Below are 26,532 nucleotides of genomic sequence, written 5' to 3'. Positions count from 1 at the left end.
TTACAAAAAAGTCAATAAAAACCCAAATGCTTCCATGAATAACCAGTTTTGGCATGGTTTGAAATTAGACCTTTTTAAGATTTCTAATTTGCTCTAAAACTGTCAATAAAGAAGCACAATAGTATTCCATCAGAGAGAATATTACAACCACCATGAACTTCCAGAATGGAACTTTCCCGAAATTTTCTCCAAATTAAACTTTCCAAGGGTCAAAGAACCATATTATTCCTTTAGTAGCCTCATGCCAGACCTTACATCAGAAAATATAAATATCTTAAGCTTGGATGAGTTACTGCAATGTGAATTTAATTATGAAGCAAAGTGGTGTCAGTGCTGCAAGTGGTATAAGCGAGTGTGAAGTAACTGTGTGTAACAGTTGGAGAGGAATGCCTGGGGTGATCAACAGTAACTCAGTGTCCATTAGTAACATCTGCATATGAATTTAACCTCTCTGAGGACGAGGGTTTTAACAGGGCCATTCTACCAATTGTCTGACTAGTGCTGGCTGTTAATGTCAGGTGTTGGACCCCATATGCTTGATGGGCACAATACACAAATCCCCTTTGGATCCATTGAAGTAATGTGAGGGTGTACACATCCCTTAAAAAGTGGATAATTTATAAGGATAATATTTTACATAACATTAGTATAAATTTTTTTTTAATAATGGCATGAATTCCACAATACAGAGTTGTACTTAAGAGGAAGACGGATGACCTTTGAGACAATTTCCAAATGTCAGCATACATTAAAGTAAGGCACATAGCTATTATAATGTAGATAAATTGTAAGAATAAAAACCAATCACCAAGAAGGAATATATTTTGATTCATCATGAAATTAGCATGCTGATGTGAAATGTTTGTGGAGATGTAATGGCTTTTCAAATTTACTTCACTGTACTGGTTTACAAGTTTAGTGATGGAGAGCAATACATTTCCTGTAAAATAATCAACTTTTGAATATTCATCACTGCACTGCTTTAGAGGATAGATTAGACAGTACATTTTCCATATCCTATACATATACTGTACTGTATGTATTTCTCTTAACCCTGATACACTGCAATACATATAAAATAGTTAATCTACAATTAATATTAAAAACTATTATAAGTAAGAGATCGCTGGTTGAAACTATGTAAACTAAAACTAAAGGACAGACTGAGTATTAATAAAAAACTACATTACAGTACTTTTAACAATTAACATCCATAAATACTATGAAACATTCAAAGTTAAAGCTATAAATATACAGTTGGAAGACTTAGGGAATAAGTAGAACTACGTGTTATCTTTCATGCAATCTTCTGTAAAATACATGAAGAGCCTCATGCTGTTTGGGTCCAAGCCAGATGTGAGAACGGAATTCTTTAATGTGAGACACAGCAGCTTCTGGTGTTGACCCATTCTTCTGTGAATTACAATAAATGGATCAATATATATAGATAACTTTGGAGTATTCAGGACAAAGGCCTTATTCCTGTCAGTCTACATCTTTACATCTATAAAACAATATCTATACAGTATGTATATCTATTATCTACCATATCTACATCATCCTCTTCATAACAGCAGGCACACACACCCTCCCTAAAGCACTCCAGCTATCAGTTACCTCCATGGTTCTGACTCAAGTGCCAACAGCAAAGTCTGAACAAAATGATGAACAATTAGGTATTTTACTCTTCATTAGAATTTTGTTGCAAGTACTTCTTGTATACACTAAAAACAAAGTGTGGACTTATCATCACAATGGAAAATCAAGAAATCTTATACAGTAGACTATTTTCATAAAATATCTTTGCACATGCATAACATCATAAAACAGGTTTACCAGTAAATTTATAGACCAAATTTCCCCGACTATCTGAACCATAAAACATGCTAAACAGAGCAATATATGAAGGATTGGGGGTAGTTTATGACATGGAGCTTTATTTTCAAAACCACTTTCCCTTATGAGTGATGCCACATAAATCACCAATCCACACTTAAAGAGGGAAGAGGTCTAAAACGTTTCTGGTTAAAAAAGGTAAAGTATAAGGAATTTACATGTTAAGTTATAACATTAAGGTCTTTACTTCCCTTCACCAATTCAGCACTTTTTACAATTTATAATTCAGTCTGGCTACCACCAGGGACTGTACTATTTGACGACAAAAATTTATCTTCTTGAAAGATCACAGGACACATGTAAAGGGTTTGAGAAAAACACATTTGATTATTTGTGAAATAGGGTTAAATTTTGCAGTAGTACCTATTATTAGATGGAAAAATAACAAACAATCTGATAACGATAATGTGACTTGTGTACTTACAGCCATTAGGTAGCAGGCGACAAGTGTTGCACTTCTTGTTCGACCAGCCTTGCAGTGCACATAAACATGACCATCACTGTTACGAGTATCAAAATCCTGGATGAACTTAACACCTTTCTGAAGCTTCTCCTGACAAGGGGCTTCAAATATGTCTGTTGTACTTAACTGGAGGAAGTTGACACCAACCTCTGCCCATTCCTGAAATATATTTTTGAGGTTGAATTCTGATGTGCTATACCTATATTACAAGCATCCTTTGTGTTACAGAAGGGATGCATACCTGAAAAATTGTCTGTACTGTAATGTGAAATTCTGTAAAGTGAAACCAGTTTTCCAGTTAAAGCCCATTATATAATTGGAAATGCATTCCTAAGGACAAATTTTTGGCCAAAAGGCATTATGGCAATAAAAAGTAACAAATCAAATACATTAAACCTTTAAAAAAATATGAAACAATAAATTGAATATTCTAATGTAATGGGGGATGTTCTTAATGTCTGGCTGCTGCCACTTTATTTTATTCAAAATTTCTTCAACTTTCTTATATTCATTTTATTTATACTGCTTTATCTTCTATTTCAATTCTCTAAGTACTTACTGTATTTCTTTCAATGTCTCTTACTCTTATTTATTTCCATCTTATTTAGTTATACTGTACAGTATTCTGTTCTGTGGGTTAACCTGGGAGGACCATATCCTTGTCTATTATTACACTCTTGTAATTACTTACATCTCAGAGCTGCCACCACCCAGAACTTATATAAACCCGCTCAATTAACATGGTAGCCTGGTATACACGAGAGGTTGGGCACGTGAGTTACAAGGTGTATTTTCAGGGATGGCAATTGCCAGAAGGAATGAGCGGTGATACACACATTATATTGAATATATGAATACAGTGACAATTTGAACCTTCACTCACAACAACAAAAGTTAGGTTCAATTACTGATTACTGTGACACGTAGACAAAAAAGTAACTGACCAATAGGTCAGACTTTATAGGTAGCAAAGTAGATCTTTCAGTTAATAGTTACATTACTCAATAATGATACCACCTTAAGGGTATTATTACACAAGTCACAATAGTGATGGTCATTCTAAACACTTGTCAATTGCACACAGTGATCTTATTACATATAGCACCATCAATTCTTGGAGTTTTAAATCACACTATTACTTGATTAACAAACAGAGAAAAATACACCTTCCTACACCAGCTTTCACTGTGAATTTTGCAATGATGGATATCAAGTTATTACATCCTGGGAAAAAACTTATAAGCTAAATAGCCACTGAAAGTAAAAATTGTACTGTAAAGTACCTACTTTTTTCATGTTGGACAACCACTTCAGTTCATAATCTTCATTCATGGATATCACACCTCGAACTCTTTCTTCTTCTACGAGCTGCATCAAAGAAAATAAAGTACAGGTACTGTATATGTAAATAATATTATGATTGAAAAAAAAATATCAAAAAGAAAAAATGGGGGCCAGATCCTGTTACTATGTGCACACTTGGAGTTTTTCCATAATGTATGGGACCTATTGGAACATTTTTTTTTTAAATACAGTATACCACTGCAGAGGAGATGTCAATGAAAAAAAAAATACTGTATAAGTTCGCTCCCTGATCTCTTTTCCCCTTATGAGAGACACCAGTACCTCCTTCACCCTAACCCCTTAGAGGGGAAAGTATCACTTAGGTATTTTATTCTGGCTAACACCAACAATTTTATTCACCTGAGGGGAGTTCCCGCCAGCTAAAGGGTTAGAACCAATCTTGATTAACAAAGACACCACAGACCACCAAAAAATTTAATAAACTGTATACAAAACTACCAGACATTGACTCACCTGCTTTGTCATACTCCTGAATGGTAGGGCTCCCAAGATCACTCGGTTGTCAATATGATCATACCAACGACGTGATGTCACTTTCTCCATACACATATTGAACACCAGAGTTGGGATAAATGACACCCGAGCAAACAGCCAGCCCATGTTCTTGCTCATGCTATAATGATACAACAGAAGCAATGAAAATGTCAACAACTCTGTCCTTACAAATATAGACCTGAGAGATCACTATCTTGTTTGGCTTTCTTTTCTATAGTTAAACACAAAGGACAGTTAAGATGGTTATCAGTAAGAAACTGTATATATATACACCCAGCATTCTGGTTACACAAGACATGTGGCTATGTCGTACAAGACTTCCACTGCATTATTTTCTTCTTTAGCCATGTCTATACATTTCTTAATTGCCAAAGATGTGATTCAGTTGCCAGACTTATATGTACAGTATTGAGCCATCTCTTATCATCTGTACAGAAGCATAAAGTAATGTAAGGGATACTTAATAATAAAGCTCATTATTAGCTACTGTACAGTACTATAAAGCACTGTCAATTACTTCTGCCTGTACATTTTTCATTGCCCAACTTCCTAAAATTTCTCATCTAGTGATAATGGCCAAGGCAAGATGAAGTCAGGATTTATGATAAATCTAAAATTTAAAAATGTTCAAAGGTACATTCCACTCTTTAGTTGATTCTCATAAATAAAGTCCACTTACAGAGCGAGAAACTTCCCTATCAAATTAAGCATTGCCATCTCCACCCCTGTCAAGTTGTGCTCCACCCTACACACAGCCATCTTTGAACTGATGAGAATTCCTTACATATATACAATACTGTACAGGTGTATTTTATCTAAGTATAAAAGTCATTCATAATACTCTAGAGGCAATACAAACATTACAATGGGTTCTGTAAAGATAAAAATGTATAGTAATGTATTGTACAGTATGCAGTATTTAGAAAGGGAAGAGGAACTAGGTAAGGTTTTGGTTTAAGAACTTTTAAGTGAATGGATTTCAGAGATTTACAGAAATTTTTATACTTGTTTTATGGATTTTGATAAACCATTTGATGGGGGTAAGACACAATAAAATAATAAGTATCTTGGAAAAATAAGCATTAATGGTGGAATATTACAACTCTAAAAAATACTGACACCAGAAAGCTGCAGTTTTAGTATAAATAAAGTACACTACTATATACTGAAATGTAATAGGTCTAAGATTGTGCAAGGATTTAGACAAGGTTGCATACTACTTCTAACATTATACTTGTACTGTATGCTATGCTGTAATATCTGTTCAGAAACTGTAGTAAAAGATCAAAAAAGAAGTAACAAAGGCATAAATATCAGTACTACAGGGCAATGCCAAATTACTCTATTGGTATGCAGACAATACCACTCTTACTGCAGATACTGAAGACACACTACAGAAAGTAATCAAGAAATTTCTGTTGAGGAAAAAATAAAAAATATGTACATGTATTTCATGCAGGAAACAAAGAGGTACAGTACTGTTTGTTTCCAAATTAAAAAATATATCCTCGAACAATAATATTACACAGCAGGCAACAAAGGGCTTAAATAAGGTCGACAATTTTGTGCAATTGAGACATTGTATAAACATATTGGTAGATGAAAATGAGACATTAATCCTTTGTGTGTGGGGTCTCCTCCGAGCTGAATAAAATCTCTGGCATTAGCCAAATAAAATTTATAAAAGGCATCCATGCAGTGAAGGGGTATAAACAAAATTTGGTCTGAAAAGCAGTACTGTACTGGACAAGCTATCTATAATATTAAAAGTCTGTTTTGTTGAAAGAACTCTAATTTCAGTTTGAGGAAAAGGCTAGTGAAATGCACTACTGTACAGTCTACAGTATAGGGTCAGTATTAGTGTATGTGTCAGAAGTGTGGACACTTTCAGCAGACATCAGAGGAGACTGCTGTAGAGGCATTCAAAATGTTGTGCTACGAAAAAATGATGAAGCTACATCAGGTTAAAATGACAGAAAAATAAATGAAGCATTGTACTGTACTGTAGTGTAACAAGATAGACTAGAGCAACAAAAGAAATACTGAAATCCTTTAAAATAAGAAAATTCAAGAACCATTGTACAGTATCTTTGCCATATAATTAGATATGAAACAATAGTTGTAATAGCAATATTTACAATACACATAAAACTGATGGTAAGAGGGCCAGGGGAAGTTATAGACCAGGATGGATAAATGAAATATAAAAACTGAGTCCCTGGAGAGATACAACATCTAGGAAGATTGGTAACAATGGCCCAAATACAGTACATTTGAAGTGGAGACCCATGTTCAATAACCCTCAGATATGACGATGACAAATTGATTTACTGATAAAGTATGGTATGAGAAAAATAATAAAAATAATAGTAATACATTACTGTACAGCAAATGACAAATACAATTGCTACTGCAATAATAAAAACACAAAAATGTACTGTAATGATAATGATAATAATACTGCACTGTACTATTACTACCAATATTAATACTTCAGTAATACTCTACCAATAACGGAAGTCATGAAGCCCCAATATCAAAAGCAGTTAAGAGACAGTTAATAACACAGGAAACTAAGAGTGTATGACAACCAGGCTGTGACTAGTTGGAGAAAGTTACAATACAGTATATGTCTAAAGGACATTATCAAGTCCAACCAAACCTAACTTAATCAAGCTCAGGTAAAGTGATAGTGTTCTGTAACTTTTTTTAAATGGTTCTTTAGGTACATTAAAACTTCAACAACCAGTATCCAAATATCAATAATCCACAAACATCAACTATCCATATATTTTTGTGGCTGTGGTCAACAGTTGTAAGAATGTGTTGACGAAAAATAAAAAGAGTATATTTGTTGCCCCCACCACCTCTCAGCTCACCCACTCTACATGGTGTTTGTTGTGTACAGTACTTCAATTATCTGTCAGTGTGTGATTATCCACTTGAAGACCCATTATCATATCTCTTTCATATACTAACTTAACAGCAGTTACTGAACAGCTGATGAGTGTGCCATAAGTTTTAATCTAAAAAATGCAATGAGGGATTTTTCATTTGTTTGGAAGAAGTATAGACATGTAGCTAACTTTACTTTAGTTTATCCTCTTCGCCACTTGTCAGCTGCTTGGACAATCGGTCACGTCTCTGTTCTTTGTGAAAATTCCCATTATCTCCACTTAGGTTCAAGAACTATTCCATGACCTCCAGAAGACGTCTGAATATGGATACTTAACCTAATTAATAATAGTTACCATCTTCAATCAAAAAATCCTGTCCATGAACGGAACCAATGAAACATCCTGGAAGCGTTGGATAGAAAAATGCTCTCAAGTTTGTGGTTTGGGTGCACAACTGTCCTCTAGTGTTACCTACTGCAGGGTCCGACTAATTACCCAAATGTACCCAAATGTACGAATGAATCAAATAATCTCGACTAGTATTTGGTGTCACGAAGTCACAAAAAATTGGTAAACTTAATATAATCTGAGTTAATAGATCGAGTGCATGTACCTAACCTAACCTAACACAACTCAGATTAAATTACGTTTACCAATTTTTTGGACTTTGACACCAAATACTAGTCGAGAAGTGATTGGCAGTCCGATTTATTCATGTAGGACCATTATTTGACTTCATTGCGGCTACATTTGGGTACATTTGGGTAATTAGTCGGACCGCCTACTGCAACCTTACATAGTCTAATCTGACTAATCCCTAAATGCCAACACACTGTAAAAACTGGTTAGGTTCAGTTTTAGTGAGATGCTTGCATGAGTAATAACGATTTTATATTTTTATTTTTGTCTTTAATAAATTGTCATATTAAGATGCTTGCATGATCCAATGTATGTACACAAAGATAGTAAACCTACCATTACGTCTTCACTGCTTCAGTGAATACATAATGAAGGTCCAAAGCCCTTGAAATGGTGAGGGAATGAACGTGGTGACGAAAAGGGCACACCCCATGAAAATGACGTTGGAAACTCACTGATCTCCGACACCAAGTTGATGAGTTACTAATCTGCATCCACATGTCTGAGATGCTAAAATCAGATGTAAAATACCAGTAATTCAATTATAAGTTTACAGAAGCACTAATAACGCATTGGTTATAGATTACCTATCACTTAAGACACAGTTCATTAAACACAATGTCTCAAATCATGTAACCAAAAATGTATAAAAATCTAAAACTATCAAATTGAATGGTGGTCTTGTTCATAACTATGATCATTTAATCACAGTCAGAATCCGAAACTTAGGTATAATATTTGACATCACACTCACTCCAACCAATCACAGCCTGGCTGACGGCCGCCCACTAGCCACACGTGAATGCCCCTTCACCATGAACTTACTCGAATTTTGAAGACATCAGGCATGCAGAATAAAATACTTGTCTCATAAGCGTAAAAAACACTGGTACTGAAGAAAACGGTTTCCTGACCACATTCACGTTCTGATTCTCCAATTTCTCCGGAAATTTGTTAAAGACACACCGGGTAGTTGTTGCAATCAGCTGGTCACTATTATTGACATTGTTAAAAAGTTCCACGAACAAACCCTATTTTTTTAAAACCAGGTTACTAAAATCTAATTCAACCTAATAAGGCACAAAATAATATGTCCATGGTATATATCACTAGTTCATGATAATCTTGGTCAATTAATATAACCTGTAGCGTATATGATTTCCCCGGTGGTAGTCGTGGCATTAATTTTAACATTAATTATTGTGGGCTTCCAACACCTTCAAGTTGCCATGGAAATTGTAACATGTTCGGGTAGTAAGTTTGGCTGTGTCTTCGAATTACTTTAAATAATACGTAAAAGCAGAAATTAATTATAACTTTATTAAAACAAATAAAAATGTCCACTTTTAGTATATAAAGTATGGTTAAAATTTTTGTCTCAGTTCCCTGAATTAATAAGCAACATTACAAAATTTGTAATTATTCAAACATTTTCGAATTTAGTTTTCGGCTAACATTTGCAAAAAAAAAACTTAAGGACTATTCATTAATTAATTTCATTTTTTATTTTGGGTAGTTTAATGAGGCCGTAAACTTTATCTTCACGGAGAAAAATCTTATACAAGTCAAGGTTAATGATGTTAAAACACACAACGAACAGACCCTGGTAATCCACATATTGCCCTTTTCAGGCAATATGTGGATTACCTTACGCTATTTAATATTACAGGATCGTTGGTTTATATTTTTTTAGATTTAAATATTTTTTTATAAATTGAATAAAATAATGTCCTAATCGACTGGGTAGATTTGTAATGTCTTTGTACAGCTTTGTATATCTGCTGTCTATGTTCATTGTATACATATAATATTAATATATATGGTGAAACTTTTTTTTAACGCATGACTATTTAATGATAAAACTGCATTTCAATTATATCGGTTCGTGGTATAATTTAACATTACACAGATTGTGAGAGTAGGTCTTGTTTGGTACCTCCGGTGTTCATCTTGCCCGGGTCCTCCCGTTTCTTCACTATGTCTCTACGTGTTCTTGTTGGCTGTAAAAGGGTCATTGATTATGCTGTTAAGGTACGGTAAAATATCACATTTGTAATGTTTGATAAGTTAAGTTATCGGCAGTATTTTGGCAATTGCACTTCACGGTCTTAATTACACTCGGGCCCATCTGAACCTTTGGACGTAGATAGTACATTAGATCATAACATTTACACCTATATATATGAGTTTTCGCAATAGGTCTTGAAATAAATCGTAATGCATCTCAAACTACAGTACAGTATTGTTAATTTTCAATAAAGGAATGTGGGGGGTTAGTTACGCTACACATTAGTCACATTTGCCTCCACAGGTTTGCCAAATGAAAATAAACAAGCTTGAGCTACGATTTTAGTAAGAGCAATCTATTGAGCATTGCCAGAAGCTGGTAAATTGAAAGTGAATAGTGTTGAGAAATCTTTGAATTGTCTTTTGAAACAGAATTGCAGTATTGTGATTTCTATTCAAGTGATGATTGAACTCTAACCTGATAACCTCAGGCTCACCGAGATTGAGGAAGTAATGAGTCTGTAATATTTCCTTTTAAGTGGTTATATGGTGCTTTTCCTCATTCTCGGAGGAACTGTTCAAGGAAACTGCTTGTCCGGTAATATTAGGTTGGACTTTTCACTGAGGATTAATTTGTATCATATGATCTGTTTCTCAAATTTGGATGAGTTAGCTGAAGAGAATGGTAGAGCAACTCTGGAGTTAAAAAAAAATTGCGGAAGGAACATTAAATCCACACAGGAAATAGCAAGAAGGTTGTATAAGCACCTTATCCGCCCACACGGAGTGACAGCTACGAGGCCTGTCCGGAAAGTATCCAGCCATTTACTATTAAAAAAAATATTGCTTACCTAGGACAATGGTGCCTTAGTCCCCTTCAAAGTACTCTCCTTGGGACCTCACACACTTCTCCCAGCGTCCCTTCCACTTTTCAGAAGTCTGCAAAGTCCTCTTTTGGGATCTTCATCAGCTGCCTCGTCGCTTACTCCTTACGGTAATCTCGTCCACGTTCTGAAATCTCCTCCCTTTCAGCGGCGATTTTAGCTAAAAAAACCAGAAGTCGCAGGGAGCCAAATCTGGGCTGTAGGGGGGCTGAGAGACCTGGGTGATGCGATGTTTTGCCAAAAAACCCTGCACAAGACGTGAAGAATGGACAGGCGCGTTGTCATGAAGAAGCTGCCAGTCACCACTTGCCCACAGCTGCGGTCGTTTTCTTCTTACCGCATCCCTCAGCTTGCGAAGAACTTCGATGTAGTACTCCTTCGTTATTGTTTGGCCTGGAGGAGCGTACTCGTGGTGGACAACACCTTCATGATCACAAAACACCACAACATGGCCTTGACGTTGCTCCGACTTTGACGTGCCTTCTTCGGACGTGGAGATACAGGCGAATTCTATTGGGAAGACTGGGCTTTTGTTTCAGGGTCATAGCCGTAGACCCACGACTCATCTCCGGTTATGACCTGTTTGAGGAAATGTGGGTCATTGTTAGTGGTTTGAAGCAAGTCCTCTGCAACTTCTGCACAAAATTCCTTCTGCTCTCGTGACAGGAGCCGCAGAACGAATTTTGCCGCCACACGTTTCATGCCAAGATCCTGCGTCAAAATCTCTGAAACACTAGTCCGTGGAATCCCTAGATCTTCTTCTAATTCTTGCACTATCAGTCGCATTTGTACCACAATTTTATCTGGGCTTCACTCATTGAATCATCCCCGAAAGTCTTCTTAATCATTCGAATAGTTTCCGCGGACGAATGTTCAAGTTTGTAACAAAACTTGATGCAGATTCGCTGATCTACTCGCTCGGTCATTGTGAATGCGACGGTCACACAGTACCCACGCTCACTCAACGGTGTCTGCCGGGCAACTGAGTTGTCCTACGGGAGTGTGGCTGTTCACGCATGTGCAGTACGGTCCTCTCCGAGTGGCTGCCAAGTTACATCAAGGCCGCTCGACCAGTACTCACAATATTCACAATGGCTGGATACTTTCTGGACAGACTTCGTACACCTGCACCACAGTGTGCAGAGAGCAATGCCATAGCATGTAGATAATAAATGGCATTAAGAGGATGAGGAAGGAGGGATTCTCATACAAGACTAAGGAAAGCAGGTTGGCAAGGTTACACTGCAACATTAAAACATTTTTATTTGACAGGTACATTATTTAAAGTGTCTTTAGATTTGGGTGAGGTTGGTACTGTACATAGTATTTTTCTTTGCAGATTCGTGTGAGACCTGATAAGATGGGAGTGGTCACAGATGGTGTTAAGCACTCTATGAATCCATTTGATGAAATTGCCATTGAGGAAGCAGTTCGTTTGAAGGAGAAAAAGATTGCAAAAGAAGTGATTGCAGTATCATGTGGCCCCACACAAGCACAGGTAAGGGACATGGAAATTTTAAGATAATATTTTTATTGTAACTTGACTATGATAATACAGTCGTCTGGAACTAGACAAATTTTGAAATTTGTAATCATTATATTTATCTGCCAAACAAACAGTATTTCATTCCCAACAACATGGTACTGTATAAGAAAAGTTGCACCATATATGATATGAAGAGTTTATATTATAATTCCACTGTTTAGGAGAATTTCAAAAACAATGTTTGCTGTGAAATTTTAATTCAGGAAACCATCCGCACTGCCTTGGCCATGGGTGCAGACCGAGGCATCCATGTAGAGATCCCAGCAAAAGAGATGGAGAAGCTTGAGCCCCTCCATGTGTCAAAGATCCTTGCTAAACTGGCAGAGAAGGAGGGAGCAGAACTGTTGATTGTGGGCAAGCAAGCTATTGATGATGACTCAAATGCTACTGCCCAGATGACAGCAGCCCTCCTCGAATGGCCACAAGCCACCTTTGCCTCAAAGGTATGGTATAGATCTGATATTTATCCTTCTTGAACTTAAGATTCGATGTAATTTTCAAGCCCAACCATGATGCTATATAACTCTCACAGAAGGAAGAGATCCACCTTGGCTTTGAATAGGCATTGCACATTCTTGGCTAACATCAAACAGAGGTCAGGGTGAAAGGTTACTTTCCATCTTCTACAATTGCAGTTAGGTGCTGGAATATCAAGACCTAGATTTATATGTCAAATATAGGTTGTTACTGTTCCCCCGTTTCACATGGATGTGAAGTCAATGGATCTGGATGTGAAGTTATTGGATCTTGAGTACTCATATACAGTACTGTACTTGTTGACAACCACTGGTTACTTTTATGGAGAGTTGTGTGAACAGACTGCCTGTGCTAGGTGAATTTTGGGTTATGTTGTTAGTGAGTTTTGTGTGTGGGACAGCATGATCTGTGGAAACTGAATTTTGGGTTATTTTTTTGTATTTTTTTTTTAGACATTACTGTACTTGCCAAAAAACAAAAAGTTTGCACTACTGTACACTAAAATTACAAGACTGAGTTTGAAGGAGTAGTATTTATTGCTGAATGAAAAAACAAAACAGGCAAGAATGTCACACATACACTGTCAGATATATTCTGCAACTCATCAGAATTTGAACTTGAAGCAAGACACCCATCCTAATCTGGAATGTACCAGTACAGTACAGTGTTGGGTAACCAGAGTTTATCTGTATGACTCGTCAAGATTTAAAATTTCAGACGTTAGGGCTGGCTATCAATACCAGATAACAACAGTACTTACTGAACTTATAGCAAGACAACTATCCCAATCTAGGGTATACAATGTTGTATAATTAGTTTGATTAATTTTGCAGATAGAGAAAACCGATGGTACCCTATTAGTAGTTCGTGAGGTTGATGGTGGACTAGAGACAATCAAGGTGAAACTGCCAGCTGTAGTCTCAGCTGACCTCCGGCTCAATGAACCACGATATGCCACATTGCCAAACATCATGGTTAGTACCGGTAATATGCAGTAATAGTGTATTTGATGTCTTTAGAATAGCACCAACATATCAACCAATTTCTTGAGTGTAAATCATTTTTACCAAGAGGGGTGAATAGGTGAAAGAGGCATCCAAGGTGGGGGATGCATGTGAAAAATGAAAAGAGTAACGTATACCTGTACATCAATTTACAAAGAATTTTTTTTATTTACGGCTCTCCTGGAATGACTTTGTTGTAAGTGAACCAATTTTATGTAGAGTATAAAGCTCTTTTCGTCACTTTCATAATGTTTTACAGAAAGCAAAGAAAAAGAAAATTGTGAAGATGAAACCTGCAGATCTGGGTGTAGATACAACTGCCCACTTTGAAGTTGTAGAAGTGTGTGACCCACCTTCAAGAGAAGCGGGTATCAAGGTAGAAGATGTGGATGCTCTTGTCAGCAAGCTTAAGGAAGCAGGACGTATCTAATTGTCTTGCTCTTAGAATTGGTAAGGAAAGATTTTTGAACCTGCATTGTTTATAAATTGGAGCGAGACTGTCACATTCATGAATCTTAGGGAAATAATGCAGCAATGTTTCTGTGATTAACTTTCTTACTTTGGTTACCTATTATTGCATTAATCTTGGCCATGATCGGAAATACCCCCCCCCTCACAGGAATGGTTTTTCCATTTTAATACACATTGAATTGAGTGATCCAGACCCAAATTGCACCCTTAGAGACGCATCTGCCAACACACGAGGCTAGTGAGAGGAACTTGGGTGGTTGATAGGGTCAGTCCACTGTTCCTGCATTTCTGCTTAAGGGAGGAATGCTCTGTGCGAGATACACCTGAACGGGACGGGTTGCGCCAGCACAGAAGTGTTTAGTGCGACGTAGAGAAGGTTAAAGATTTCCATTAGTCAAGAGTGATCAATTTATAAATATTCATTCACATCTTTTTATTGTAGTTTATCATTAGCTTTTATGACTTTGTATTAGTCCAGAGACACTTGCAATTTCATCTATGAAGTCGAATATCCCAAACTAACATAAAACATTGCTAGTTAACAATTATTTTGATATTTAGTACAAACCCAACCCCCAAAAGAAGGATCTTGGATGCTAAGGTGAATATTTTAAAGGACACTCAGCTACTTTGTACAGTACAGGTACTCTTATTTTTGAGAAAAAAATGTTTTTAATTTAAGCATTTTATTCTAGTTTACTTTTTGATGCTTAACTTTAATATACATCTTGTTTTCTCTTTTCAGAATGGTAAATGGGTCTTTATGCATGTGAGGAAAATGCCTATCAATGCAATTTTTAATAAATATTTTTTTTAGAATCTTTTTAACTTAAACATATATAATTTTATAGGCTGTATATATGAAAACATGTAAAGATTTTAAGAATTCATAAAAATTTTTTTTATTTTATTCCCCCTTTAAAAATTTAGCTGTGGACTGCACATCAGTTTACGGTCGGATATATAATTCACACAATGTACATTATAACACTTTTACCTATACCCTACAGAAAAATCTATTCTATAATAACTTTTAAGACTTCCAAATGCCATAGTGTTTGCATATCTTGACATGTTTTGAGTTGTGATGCCCCTCCTATTGAAAGCTCCATTCTGTCATTTTACCATACCTGAAGTCTTTCCACAATTATTCCTAATTATCAAGGTCAGAAATATAACAACATTTAACCTATGGAACACTTTGGTAGTAGCGTGACGAGGTCTAGGTATTGTACGTGGATTCAATTGTATTTCATGGCACATATTAAAAGTAGATAATGCAGTATTTACGATAGCCCAAAATACTTTATGATTAGTTATTATAATGAAGTCGAGTATAGGAAAATTTTCACTGAACACAACTCTCTCGAACCACTCCCTGGGGTTTACTCAAGATTTGGTAAATATTACTTTGACACCGGTACAAAATATTAGTGTGATCATTTATGTGCGAATTGATGATTATATATATTCTAAAAATAATAGTAGTAGCCAAATTTTAATTAAATGGGATGCTTCAATTTTCCAGACAAGCAAGTTGCTTAAGTGAATATCTGTTATCTCACCATCACCTGCCATCTTTATCAATCAGTGCCACTACAAGAGTTGTTTAGCTGCCATCTTTATCAATCAGTGCCACTAAAAGAGTTGTTTGCCCCTTTGAGGCTGTTTAGTTCATCTTGTATAGACAGTCGGAGTTGATGTTTTTCATGATGGGAGAGGAAAGTAGATTCAACAGCACTAATGCACATCTTAATCAGGTCACTCTTAGACAGATCAAAAGTCTGCAATGAAAAAATATTTGTAAGTGTGCTACAACATTTACTGAGCAGACAATTCTAAATTAATTACCCTTTTCAGCCTTTCCCTATCAAAATGCAGGGTACAGTAGTCAGGATAAATACTTCCTATGTTATCATTCCTGGCAGACTTCCACATTAACCCATGGTAAAGGGGAGGGTTTGAAGCCACTAAGTTTAGAGCTCGATCATACATTTGGATTTGTGTAACTGAAACCCGATGGAAACTAGAACAAGGTTGCAATAAAAATTTCAACACCTACTGTGATGTTGCACCCCAAAGGGAAATTAACCCCACTCTTAAACAACTGAGTGACGGGCAAAAATAATCTTGCAGACTGCCCAAGCCCAAGCAGCCATTCAGATTACCGTAGTTTCTTAGTCTAACTCGTTTGTGTAAGTCAACAACCAGGCACCACTGTACAAGATAGCAATGCTCACCCCCTCCAAAACCCCCATGGAAAACCAATAGAAAATGTAACGCCCCTGAGGTTCATTGGTTGTCAGTTTAGTCTGGGTAAATATGACCAATACTGTATAGGCTGTAGATGAAGTTTGTCTGTAGTTTTAAACTGGAATGTACAGACCTGAGAGGAAATAATGGGAGCCATCTTCCAGCATCCAAAATGTTAATAATACTTCCACCTACAGAGAGGAGTCTCAGTACAATACTGTATAGTAAAAATGCATTACATTGTCCCAAACCCATCTGTATAGTTGTTAATCCATTCCTGTGGTTCAGTTAAATCCTTTAAACACATCCACTAACTATCGTATTAAAATTTAAGATGGATGTAACTTTCCCTTTGTGCAAAACCACTAACCTATTACAATTTTCCCAGTAACTTCCTAGTATGAAAAGAACCTGCTGACTGTTTACAACCCAAGCAAGTCCCGTTTACTTAGTCCTGTCTTGAGATCATGCATCTATGTTGATTTAATGGAGGTTATGTATTGTGTTATGGTTAAAGGTACAGTCTCGTTCAAGATTCTTCGAACACTGCTGGAGACAGCTGACAACTCAAGGCCGTTTGTTTACTGTATTATGTAGTAAAAATTATGAATGTAAAATTTGATCGGTGATTAGTTACTTAGTTCCCCATTGCATAATTAATGGTTGGGCTTTGTTGTTTCGTATTATAATACTACGTACTATAGTAATAAAACAGCCTTGAGTTGCCAGCTGTCTCCAGCAGTGTTCGAAGAATCTTGAATCAGACTGTACATACATAGCCTGTGAATGATAGTCCAGCCAGTGAACAAGGATTCATGTAAAAGAACCCCTCTTGGCTTATTGGCTTAAATGTTCATGTACAGCTGAGTCAGTCATAACTAGATCTGAGTTAAGATCAGTTCAGTCAGAACCCATGTTGGCTGACAGTCTATACTCTATAGGACTTGAGCCATCTAATTAGAGGTGAGCCACTTTCTAGCTATAGTAGTGACTTATGGAGGGTATTCACAACATTATTCATGATCACACCATGCAGATATACAGACTTAAATACAGATAACCTACCTCCGCACATATACAATATTCTTCACTTAAGGAAGTGGAAAATATGCCCTTGTCATCTGTCTGCAAAATGTAAAAACAATATAAATATTGCACTGAAACAATGCTTTATGAAAGAGACTTAACAGTAAAGCATCAATTTATATAGGAAATAAAATGATCACAATAAAAGGCTGTGTGAGAAAACCAGAAATTTATATAAATGTATCACAAACAAAATAAATTTATAGGACTTGCTATGAAAACAAAAGACTTTGAGTGAAAAAATTGTGAACAAGATGCAGTAAACTGAAATTACCTTCCACACAAAATAAAAAGAGTAGACGATACTTACACAAATAACTAATGGATGATCTTCCTTTCTCCACAGACCTAAATGGTGGTCTTGCACATTTTTCACTGTTCCAGATTTCACATTTGAAGAAACACAAACCTCTGTGAATATAAGGGCACAGTTATTGAAAGTGGCTTTTAACAATTGAGAAATATTCATCAAGGGCAATACTGTACCTCACTACCTGGTAAATTATAAATACTGTACTCAAATGAAAGTTGATACTGCATTAATTGTTGACCCTTTTCTATTAAACCAAGGTACAGTAGGCAGGATGTATCGCGAGATAGGGTCCAAGGATGTTCGCCATATACTGTACTAAATCGCGATATATAATTACAGTACATGTAATCATTAGGGAAATAGGATTAGGTTCTGGAGGCCAATAAGAATTACTAAACTTGACTTTATGAGTTTATTTTCTTACTAACTAAAGCAACAATGAACACTAGACTGATTCAATATCAATAAACACCAGACTCGGCAGCTGATGCCACACTGGCACCCTCACTTGACAATCCCACACCTACATAAACGAACAAACCAAAAATATGTGTTACAGTATTCAATCTTTTCCATTCTCTTCACGTCACTAGCAACCCATTTATACTCGCCTTGCAAGTCAGAATCTGCAGCAGAGTCGGCTGCTGACTCGTCACTCACCCAGAAAGACTGAGCAGTAAATTTGAAATATTTCCTGCCCGATTTCCCTCGTGAAATAAATAGATTTATCACTATATATTGGAAAATCTTGATTATTTTGTTGGTCGCAATATAAAAAATTCATTAAAAAAAAATCGCTATATATCAAATCACTACAACTCGGTGATTAATATGATCATATACGGTACAGCATTTTTTTTTTTGTCACAATGTCTGGTGCCATACTGTATTTATCCAGCCAACAAAAAAATTATTCATACCTTCTTAAAGAGTACAGTACTGTATTGTACTTAAATAGCTTACCCAAAGGTATCTGGTAATGCTTGACAAGGTCTAGCAGCTCCTGTGATCCACCACTAGCAAGGTGAATGAATGTTCCATGTCCTATTCGGTCCACAATATTAGCTTTCAGCACAGCAAGAGTTTCTTCTTCACTTGGTATCTGAATATTTCCATAGTTATGGTTAGTCTGGCATAGTCTGTTAGCCTGGCAGCTTCTTGTACTGCAGACTACTTATACAGTAGTTCTATAACTTCAGACATCCCCCACCTTTTATTTCAGATCACCCCATCTATTTCCAATGATACAGTATTACAGAAATATTGTAAAATACAGTACCCCATATTTTGAATAATAATAAATTATTGAGTTGTAAGTTGAAGTTGATAATAAAAGCAAAATAAATTAATTGAGTATTCATAGTTAGAAAGAACATTAGTGGATTAATAATTTCATAATTTTGCACAATAAATTTCAACTCTGTACCAAAACCTAAAATTCATCCAATATTGTTTCCTACTTACTCTCAAATGATATTCATACCTCTGCCAAATGAACAGCCAGTCTGAAGCCACATTTCTTTGCTTCCTCCAAGACACAGATGTAGTCAGTTAATTTTCCACTTTGAGGATTACCACTGACATCTATACCACATATCAAGGTCTTGTATATCTCCTGAAACAATACACAATTTGTACGAATCCAAACACAAAAGTATATGAAATCAAGAAATAAAAGTAAGCGAAATATATTTAAATAAAAAACCAACTAGTGACCATCTAGATTGTAACTCTTAGGTCTATAGAAATGGGGAAGGGACAACATATGGTAAACTGCAAGGATATACAAGGCAAAGGCATTGAGAACGAACATAGCCTGCTAATCAGGACTAAGAAGGGAATGACCAAATGAAAGATTAAGATTACGATGTCAGGAAGATGGAAGAAATCCTCGTGAAATAGAGAGAGAGGGAAGGTTTAATAGAGACAAAGGGAGGAGCTACTGGATAATGGGGAAGTTAAAGAAAAACAACAAAATGAGGATAATGCACATAGAGGAGGAATGGCCAAGAGGGAGACCATGAAAAAAAGAAGAAACTTGGCTGTGCTATGTAAGGCTGCAAGGTGGAAGAGAAAGAAAAAATTATCCCAGGAGCGGAAAACAAGAGGAGATGATCAGGCTGAATGAAGATATAATGTTAATAGGAAAGTAAAAGCAAAGAGAACATGAAAAAATAGTACAAGAGGTGATATGACAACCTGAAAAGAGAAAAAACCATCTAGAAGGCTGTAAAGGTAAGACCTGAAAAAGCAGGACCTAGGAAGATTGAATGGGGTGTGAAATGAAGAGGGGGCAACACTTTGTACAGGGATGATATTAAGAGTAGCTAGCTATTTTGAAAGACTGCTAAATAAGGAAAATAATGCACAACTGCAGAAATGGATATCCAGGAGAAAGAAGATGTGAATATGGTGTTCAGCACAATGATGAAAGGAAAGGCTTGTGGAGTTAGTGAAGGTGTTTGGGTTGAGGAGTTCGAGTGACTAGTATTGGATCTGTTAAAGGATGCCTGATATGATATTTTGTACCAGATGCTAAAACTCCTCTCAGCTGCCAAGGTTACTTCAGTAGTACTTTCAATTCTTACTGATAAAATATGGACACTATTTATACCACACAAACCTAAATGAACAGATAATAATATCGAACAGCAAAAATAAAAATTCTGAAAAGTAGAAAAATAATGAGCAGCCTAAAGCAAAGAAGTCTCTCTCTTGATCTACAAGGATCCACATACTTAAGGTATATATTCACTTGACAATCTAACTAAGAAAAAATATGCCAAATTATCATCATTTAAATATTTAATACATGTACATACAGTATAAGTGAACCTATACAATAGCTACCATTTAATATAACTCGATACACAATTACTTACGTGAGTGGTGTAATCTTTAGCTAATTGCACTGTATTCCGGGCATCATCTACACCACGAGAACGGTCTATAGATAAGAGTAAGCGCACTATGATGTTGTTGGTTTTCATTTCCTCTCTGTACGAAAAATATTTAGGAACAATTTCTAAAACATAAGATTATTTAGCTCAAATATTTACTGGATATAAATTACATAAAAACCATGGTATATACTCCAAGAAAAAGCTTATAACAAATGAATTGACAAACTTACATCATAGTGTCTAGCACAGTGTCTATATAATCCTTCTTGGTCATTTTATCAGGGATGAATTTGGGTGTAGTTCTCAGCTCTAAGTACCTGACATTATCAGACACAAATTCTCTTATAACATCTCTTGTTATTTTCTTAACTGCTTCTAAGTTGTCTGTCAAGCAGTGTAAAATACCAAATAATTTGAAACACCTGGGAAAATAAAATTAATTTTGTTATACACGGTATTTACTTTACTTCTGATAATTCACATACAGAACTGTATTTCCAAACTAAGAAAACTAGCAAATAGGGCTTAAATTAACCAGTTAAAAAGACAAATGCAGTATAGTATATATACTGTATTAGGAGTAACTTAACTCTTCCAGTGTACGGTTGTGTCCCCTCTGAATTGTGAGCTCAGCGGACTCAGGTAGGTTGACTGCCCCTTCCTTCCGTTTGGCTTCTAAGAGTCTGAGGACAGTCTCATCACTCAGGGATCCTGTCAGGTGGGCATGTAATTCCTGGAAACATTTAAGATGTTAAAATAGAAATCTATTGTGGAATTGAAAGCTTGTTATTGGCCCTTTAAAACTAATTGAAAACATCAGTGGCAGACCAGTTGCTGCACCTGAATCGACTACCTGCACATACCAATAGTGACAATGAGAATAATGTATACTACCCCCTGTATTGATTTATGATAATCTATGTTAATGTTCGGTAAATTCCACATTAATGATAGTTATCGGGAGGATAAACTTGGGAAACCGCACCTCTCCCTTCATTTGGCAAATCCAAGATGGCCACTAAGTGCAGAAGCTGCTTTTCTGTCCTCTGCACAGTTCACCTACCCACGTGCTGCCTGACAGCTGCCCTGCGTATTCTGTTTCTCTGCTTTGTTCCAGTGTGATCACACCTGCTCTCACTCATGTAACCAACGTTATCATTATTTATCGTTGCGTAAACTTCTGATCACTGTGATACTTGCAGTTATTGGTGACAGGAGAGCACTATTGTTCAGATTTTGCTCTGTTTTGGTGACTGTGAAATGACTAACAACTTTGAAAATGGCTAGCAAGCATCCCGCTGAGTGCCCCACCTCTGGGAAAGCCAAGGCTTCAAGGAAGACCATGGCTCTGGTGATGGAATTAGACATTGTTAAATGGCAGGAATGTCATTATTCATTTCATCTTTGCAAGCAGTAGTTCAAGCAATTCTAAGACACTTTTGTTCTATTGCATTTCCCTCGCAAACGACCTAAAAATTACCTAACCAAACCTCCTAATTGAGGGGCTCCACCCCCCTGGATCCCCCGGCATATATAAATCATTTGTGAAGGAAACATCATAGAAGAAAAGTCTCTTTGAATTATCAAACCATTGATTGCAAAGATAAAATTCCTAAGATTCCAGTGTCGTCCGAAAGTAAACTAATATCATTCAATTTACATTTGGGTTTCCAGGATACAGTTGCAACTCTGTCGTAAATCGGGGTACAGTACCTGACTGTATGTTACTTAAGTAATTGTACAGTTAAGTTAGCCGCAGGTGTTACCAGTATCTGGGTACTGTGTGGTAACTGGTCATGTACAGCATACAAAGGGTTAATGCTAGGAACTAAAACACCAATAAATAAGCATTTGGGGGATTTTGTTAAATGAATATACTGTAAAGTACTTGTACTTAACCTTCTCAGCCTCGCACAACTCCATTGTAGCATCGAACATAAAAAGCAAAAAAACTTGCGCTCAACCTCGCGAAGGCAACATCCAATGTGCTATATTTTCAAATAACTCAAAACTATTCAGTGAAACTGACTGATCTTTGGACGCCATTTGACAGACGCCGTTTTCTTTGTGTGGGCCTTATCACCTTCCCAGAGACGGTCTTGGTCATTGTGTGCGTGGCAGCGCAGCATGAAGCCAGTGTCGCCCTGGCATTAGAGAGAGAGGAGGGTGTGCCGCTTGGCCCTTTAATTATTCCATGGGTTTTTGTGTTGTATTATTTTTCCTTATACCACAATATTCTCCATGCTTTGTTCTTTATCTCGGTATATAGTAAATATCAATGAACACCATGATACAAGCAAAATGTGAATGGAAATCGAGATGTTACTAAACATATTCCTACCTTTTCAACTTACAGTATACTGTACTCAGAAAAAAAAATGCTTAAATTTCAAGAATTTTCACTTTTTTATGGTTTCATACAATTTCTCAGAATATTTTACACTAGAAAAGACCCCATTACAATTAATAGCACAATTACATGGCAGTGAAATGAGCCCCCCTCCCCCCCAAAAAAACGATTTTTTGGCAAAAACCTCAGAGGCTGAGCGTAAGTTTTCATGCACTTATGTGTCTCAGGCTCCGAGGTTGAGAGAGTTAATAAATCCATCATTGGACCCCAGAAGAAAAAATAATAAAAATTGAAAAAAAAAAGGCATTGATTCTTTAAGCTTGGATCAAGTAGGAATCAACTATTTTCATTTCTGCTAAAAGCAATTATAAATTACTGATGATTTTTGTCAGTTCACTAAAGCCCCAAAGTAGCATAGGGCACAGACTATTTCTTGCTCTTTCTAAAGTATTGTACTGTAAACCTAAAGTTAATTTGGGACCTTTTCCATTTGATGGCTAGCAGTGAATTTTAATGAATACAAGTACAGTATTGGTACACTAGTACAGTTTGTTACGCTGATTCCAAAAATAACTTTCAAATTTTGGAGAAATAAAGAACATAAGAGTTACTGCATATACTGTATAGGTTGTATTTATAGGCAGATACATTTCAAACAGATACCTGTAAACATTGATGACTGACCCGCGGCCGATTTTTCATAGAAAAAATAATAAAAATGCCGCAATTTCACCATGTTTTATAGTGGACACTCATAGTTTGTGCAAATGTGTTAAAACAGTGGTTATTTCTAAATTAAACCTGACCTAGTTGCCATGAAAAACAAGCAGCAGAAGCATTGTTAGAAGACCTCACCAACCTAACCAAACAAACCTACCTAACCTTACCGCACTTCCTAGCCCCACGGACCCCCTAATATATTAAACACAAAGAACTTACTCTGATATGGTGTAATTTTTTTTTTTTTGTGGACGTGAGAGCAGCCGTCCATACCGAACAATTCTTAAACATAAGTACACTGAGCTTTGGGGTTGATCAAGCCTGGGTGGCCGAGTGTTTTGAAATACGTCAATATGATTAGCCGGTTACATCCTGGGATGAGACATCACATTACCACTGAGAAGACAAAGTACATGTAGTGTGTGCCTAATTATCTACCAAACAAAGCATTTCCACAAGAAATGATTATCATATCAGAACTCAATTAGGAAAATAAGGTAAGAAAATAAACAGTAAAACAAATATGTAACTCGTCTGCGGGTCAGTCGTCAATACTAACCCAGATACCCTCGATAGCCATAATGTTACTGTATGCATTCCACATGTAACTTACAATGGTTGTGTTAGGTTAGGTATCTGTTTGAAATGTACAGTATCTGTCTATGCATTTATCTACCTATAAATGCAACTTAGTTATGCTGTATTTTTTTGTTTTTTATTTCTCCACAAAAATGAGTTATTTTTAGAATCTGCATAAAAAACTGTAATGATGTACCGATTTTCATTGAAATCAGCAGCTAGCCCATAAATGGAAAAGATCCTTATTTTGTTGCATATCCAACATTGGACCTATTAACTGAATGTAGAATCAAGCAAAAAATGCTCTATAAATGATATCCAGATGAACTGGCAGTTTACTGGCACCCAAATTTGATAACATTTACCAAAAAATGTAGTGATGTAAAACAGATGAGAGCTGTTGATTATTTATGAATATTAAAAGGTCTGCCCGTGCACGAATTAACTCCCTTAAAACTCTTACCACTCTTATCAACATAAATATTTAGCAAATTATGAATGCTATCTACGAGCCCTGACGAAAATATAAACAATTAAGTTCATACGAAACGTAACCACGATACAGTACATGTATTGGGTTTGCCTTGCCTTAAGCATTACATGTTAAAAAGAACATATGAAAATACTCACAATTTTGGGTAAACTCTTGCAGTAGGACAAAAAATCCATATTTGAGCTCTGTGAACAATACATACAACTTTGTGCCTAAACACAAAACACATGTTGATTCTGTGTTGCCAGCAAGGAAAGTATATAGGAGGAAGCGCGTCTCCCGTACTTTACTTTGAGACCTCCGATTAGCCCGCCATCTAGTGGCCAAGCGTTTTGAACACAGGTTTTTAGGGGTATACTATAATATATATATATATATATATATATATATATATATATATATATATATATATATATATATATATATATATATATATATATATATATATATATATATATATATATATCGATAAAATCACACGGGAAAAGGGAAACAACGGAGCACCTTAGCTTTCGTCTTTATTCAAGACATCTTCAGAGGCAACTGGATTACATGGACAGAGAGAGGCTTAAATATACAGGGTGACCTTAAAAACATGAATTGTTTCCTTTTCCCGTGTGATTTTATCAAGATTTATCTTATCCACGTTTTCATTGTGGATCTACATGAAATATATATATATATATATATATATATATATATATATATATATATATATATATATATATATATATATATATATATATATATATATTATTTATTTTTTATTTTTTTTTTATTGGGCACTCCCCTACATCCTTGTGTAAGGTGAAGTGCAGAAGCGTTTACAGCGCCCAAAAGGGAAGCATGCTAAGTTCATGCTTGCCTTTATGTCTCATGAGTTAAGGGCGTAGAAGCCCGAAGAGTCAGTGGTTTATGTCACCAAGTTATTGGAAGCTCCAACAACTCCCTGAATACGAATTCGCAACTTTCGACTTATAACAGGTACCCACTTTACTGCTAGGTGAACAGCGACTAATGGGGGCTAGGAAGTTAGTCCAAACAACTTCCACCAGCCTGGAAATCGAACCCGTGACATCTCGCTTGCGAGGCAAGAACGGTACCGCTTCTACCACCGGTCCCCCAGTTATTATTTATTATTGTATTTTCACCTAGGCCCTGATGTGGGTCAGTGACCTATGCCCGCCGCCCGGGTGGGCTAATCCCCGTAAACAAAAAAAAAGAAAAAATGTTAAAATATTCACAAGATATATTAAAGAATGTTACAACATTACTTTTTTGCCTTTAATCTAGGTTCCATATGAATATATGGGTATTGGTGGTACAGCGGTATCGCGCACAACTCACCAATATGTCAAGGGCTCGAGCCTCAGCCCGGACACACGTGGGAAGTGTGTTATCCAGTGTGACCCTACCAAACAACACAGGTTTCCCAGTTTCCTCCTGTACTAACACTGGGTAGAGCGCCCAAACGGCTAGTAAGCTGAAAAGTGACGAATATGATACAAAAAAAGTATACAGCAAACACCTGAAAGACCGTATTGAATTTGTTAATTTTTACGCTTTTGTTTTAATGATGATACTGAATAATGAATGTGACGAGATAAATGTGTGCCATTAACTTTACCAAACCGTACTTAACCTAACGAAAACTAACCTCGATTTACTTAACCAACCTAGCCTAACCAGAT

The 26,532-nt window shown here is 36.2% G+C and overlaps 3 protein-coding genes across 5 annotated transcripts; 1 reads left to right on the top strand and 2 right to left on the bottom strand.

Moving 5' to 3' along the window:
• Positions 1-643: 643 nt before the first annotated feature.
• Positions 644-8,977, bottom strand: LOC121868382 (phosphatidylglycerophosphatase and protein-tyrosine phosphatase 1-like). Of its 3 annotated transcripts, none has more exons than XM_042368938.1 (5): positions 8,581-8,977; positions 4,178-4,337; positions 3,647-3,727; positions 2,321-2,518; positions 644-1,413 (listed from the first exon to the last, which is right to left on the bottom strand). In XM_042368938.1, exons 1-5 carry the CDS (start codon positions 8,625-8,627, stop codon positions 1,291-1,293), a joined length of 609 nt encoding a protein of 202 aa, XP_042224872.1. In that variant the 5' UTR covers positions 8,628-8,977; the 3' UTR covers positions 644-1,290. The 3 variants fall into 3 exon arrangements, with proteins under 3 accessions (XP_042224872.1, XP_042224874.1, XP_042224875.1); XM_042368940.1 differs by having other exon boundaries at positions 8,670-8,763; XM_042368941.1 differs by lacking the exon at positions 8,581-8,977 and adding an exon at positions 8,510-8,529.
• A 663-nt stretch (positions 8,978-9,640) lies between these two features.
• Positions 9,641-15,040, top strand: LOC121868381 (electron transfer flavoprotein subunit beta-like). Its single transcript, XM_042368937.1, has 6 exons — positions 9,641-9,786; positions 11,986-12,144; positions 12,396-12,635; positions 13,503-13,643; positions 13,933-14,123; positions 14,890-15,040. The coding sequence occupies exons 1-5, from the start codon at positions 9,733-9,735 to the stop codon at positions 14,101-14,103; spliced, it is 765 nt and encodes a 254-aa protein (XP_042224871.1). The 5' UTR covers positions 9,641-9,732; the 3' UTR covers positions 14,104-14,123; positions 14,890-15,040.
• Positions 15,041-15,759: 719 nt separating this feature from the next.
• On the bottom strand, positions 15,760-25,116 carry LOC121868380 (adenosine deaminase-like protein). Its single transcript, XM_042368936.1, has 9 exons — positions 24,979-25,116; positions 21,290-21,432; positions 20,930-21,121; positions 20,679-20,793; positions 19,280-19,411; positions 18,760-18,898; positions 17,794-17,894; positions 17,463-17,522; positions 15,760-15,928 (listed from the first exon to the last, which is right to left on the bottom strand). Exons 1-9 carry the CDS (start codon positions 25,039-25,041, stop codon positions 15,770-15,772), a joined length of 1,104 nt encoding a protein of 367 aa, XP_042224870.1. The 5' UTR covers positions 25,042-25,116; the 3' UTR covers positions 15,760-15,769.
• Positions 25,117-26,532: the final 1,416 nt, after the last annotated feature.

This window comes from Homarus americanus, unplaced genomic scaffold, assembly GCF_018991925.1.
Source record: "Homarus americanus isolate GMGI-L3 unplaced genomic scaffold, GMGI_Hamer_2.0 scaffold19318, whole genome shotgun sequence".
Lineage (NCBI taxonomy): Eukaryota > Metazoa > Arthropoda > Malacostraca > Decapoda > Nephropidae > Homarus > Homarus americanus.
The sequence above is the reverse complement of the archived record's forward strand: the minus strand, read 5'-3'. Positions and strand labels throughout refer to the sequence as shown.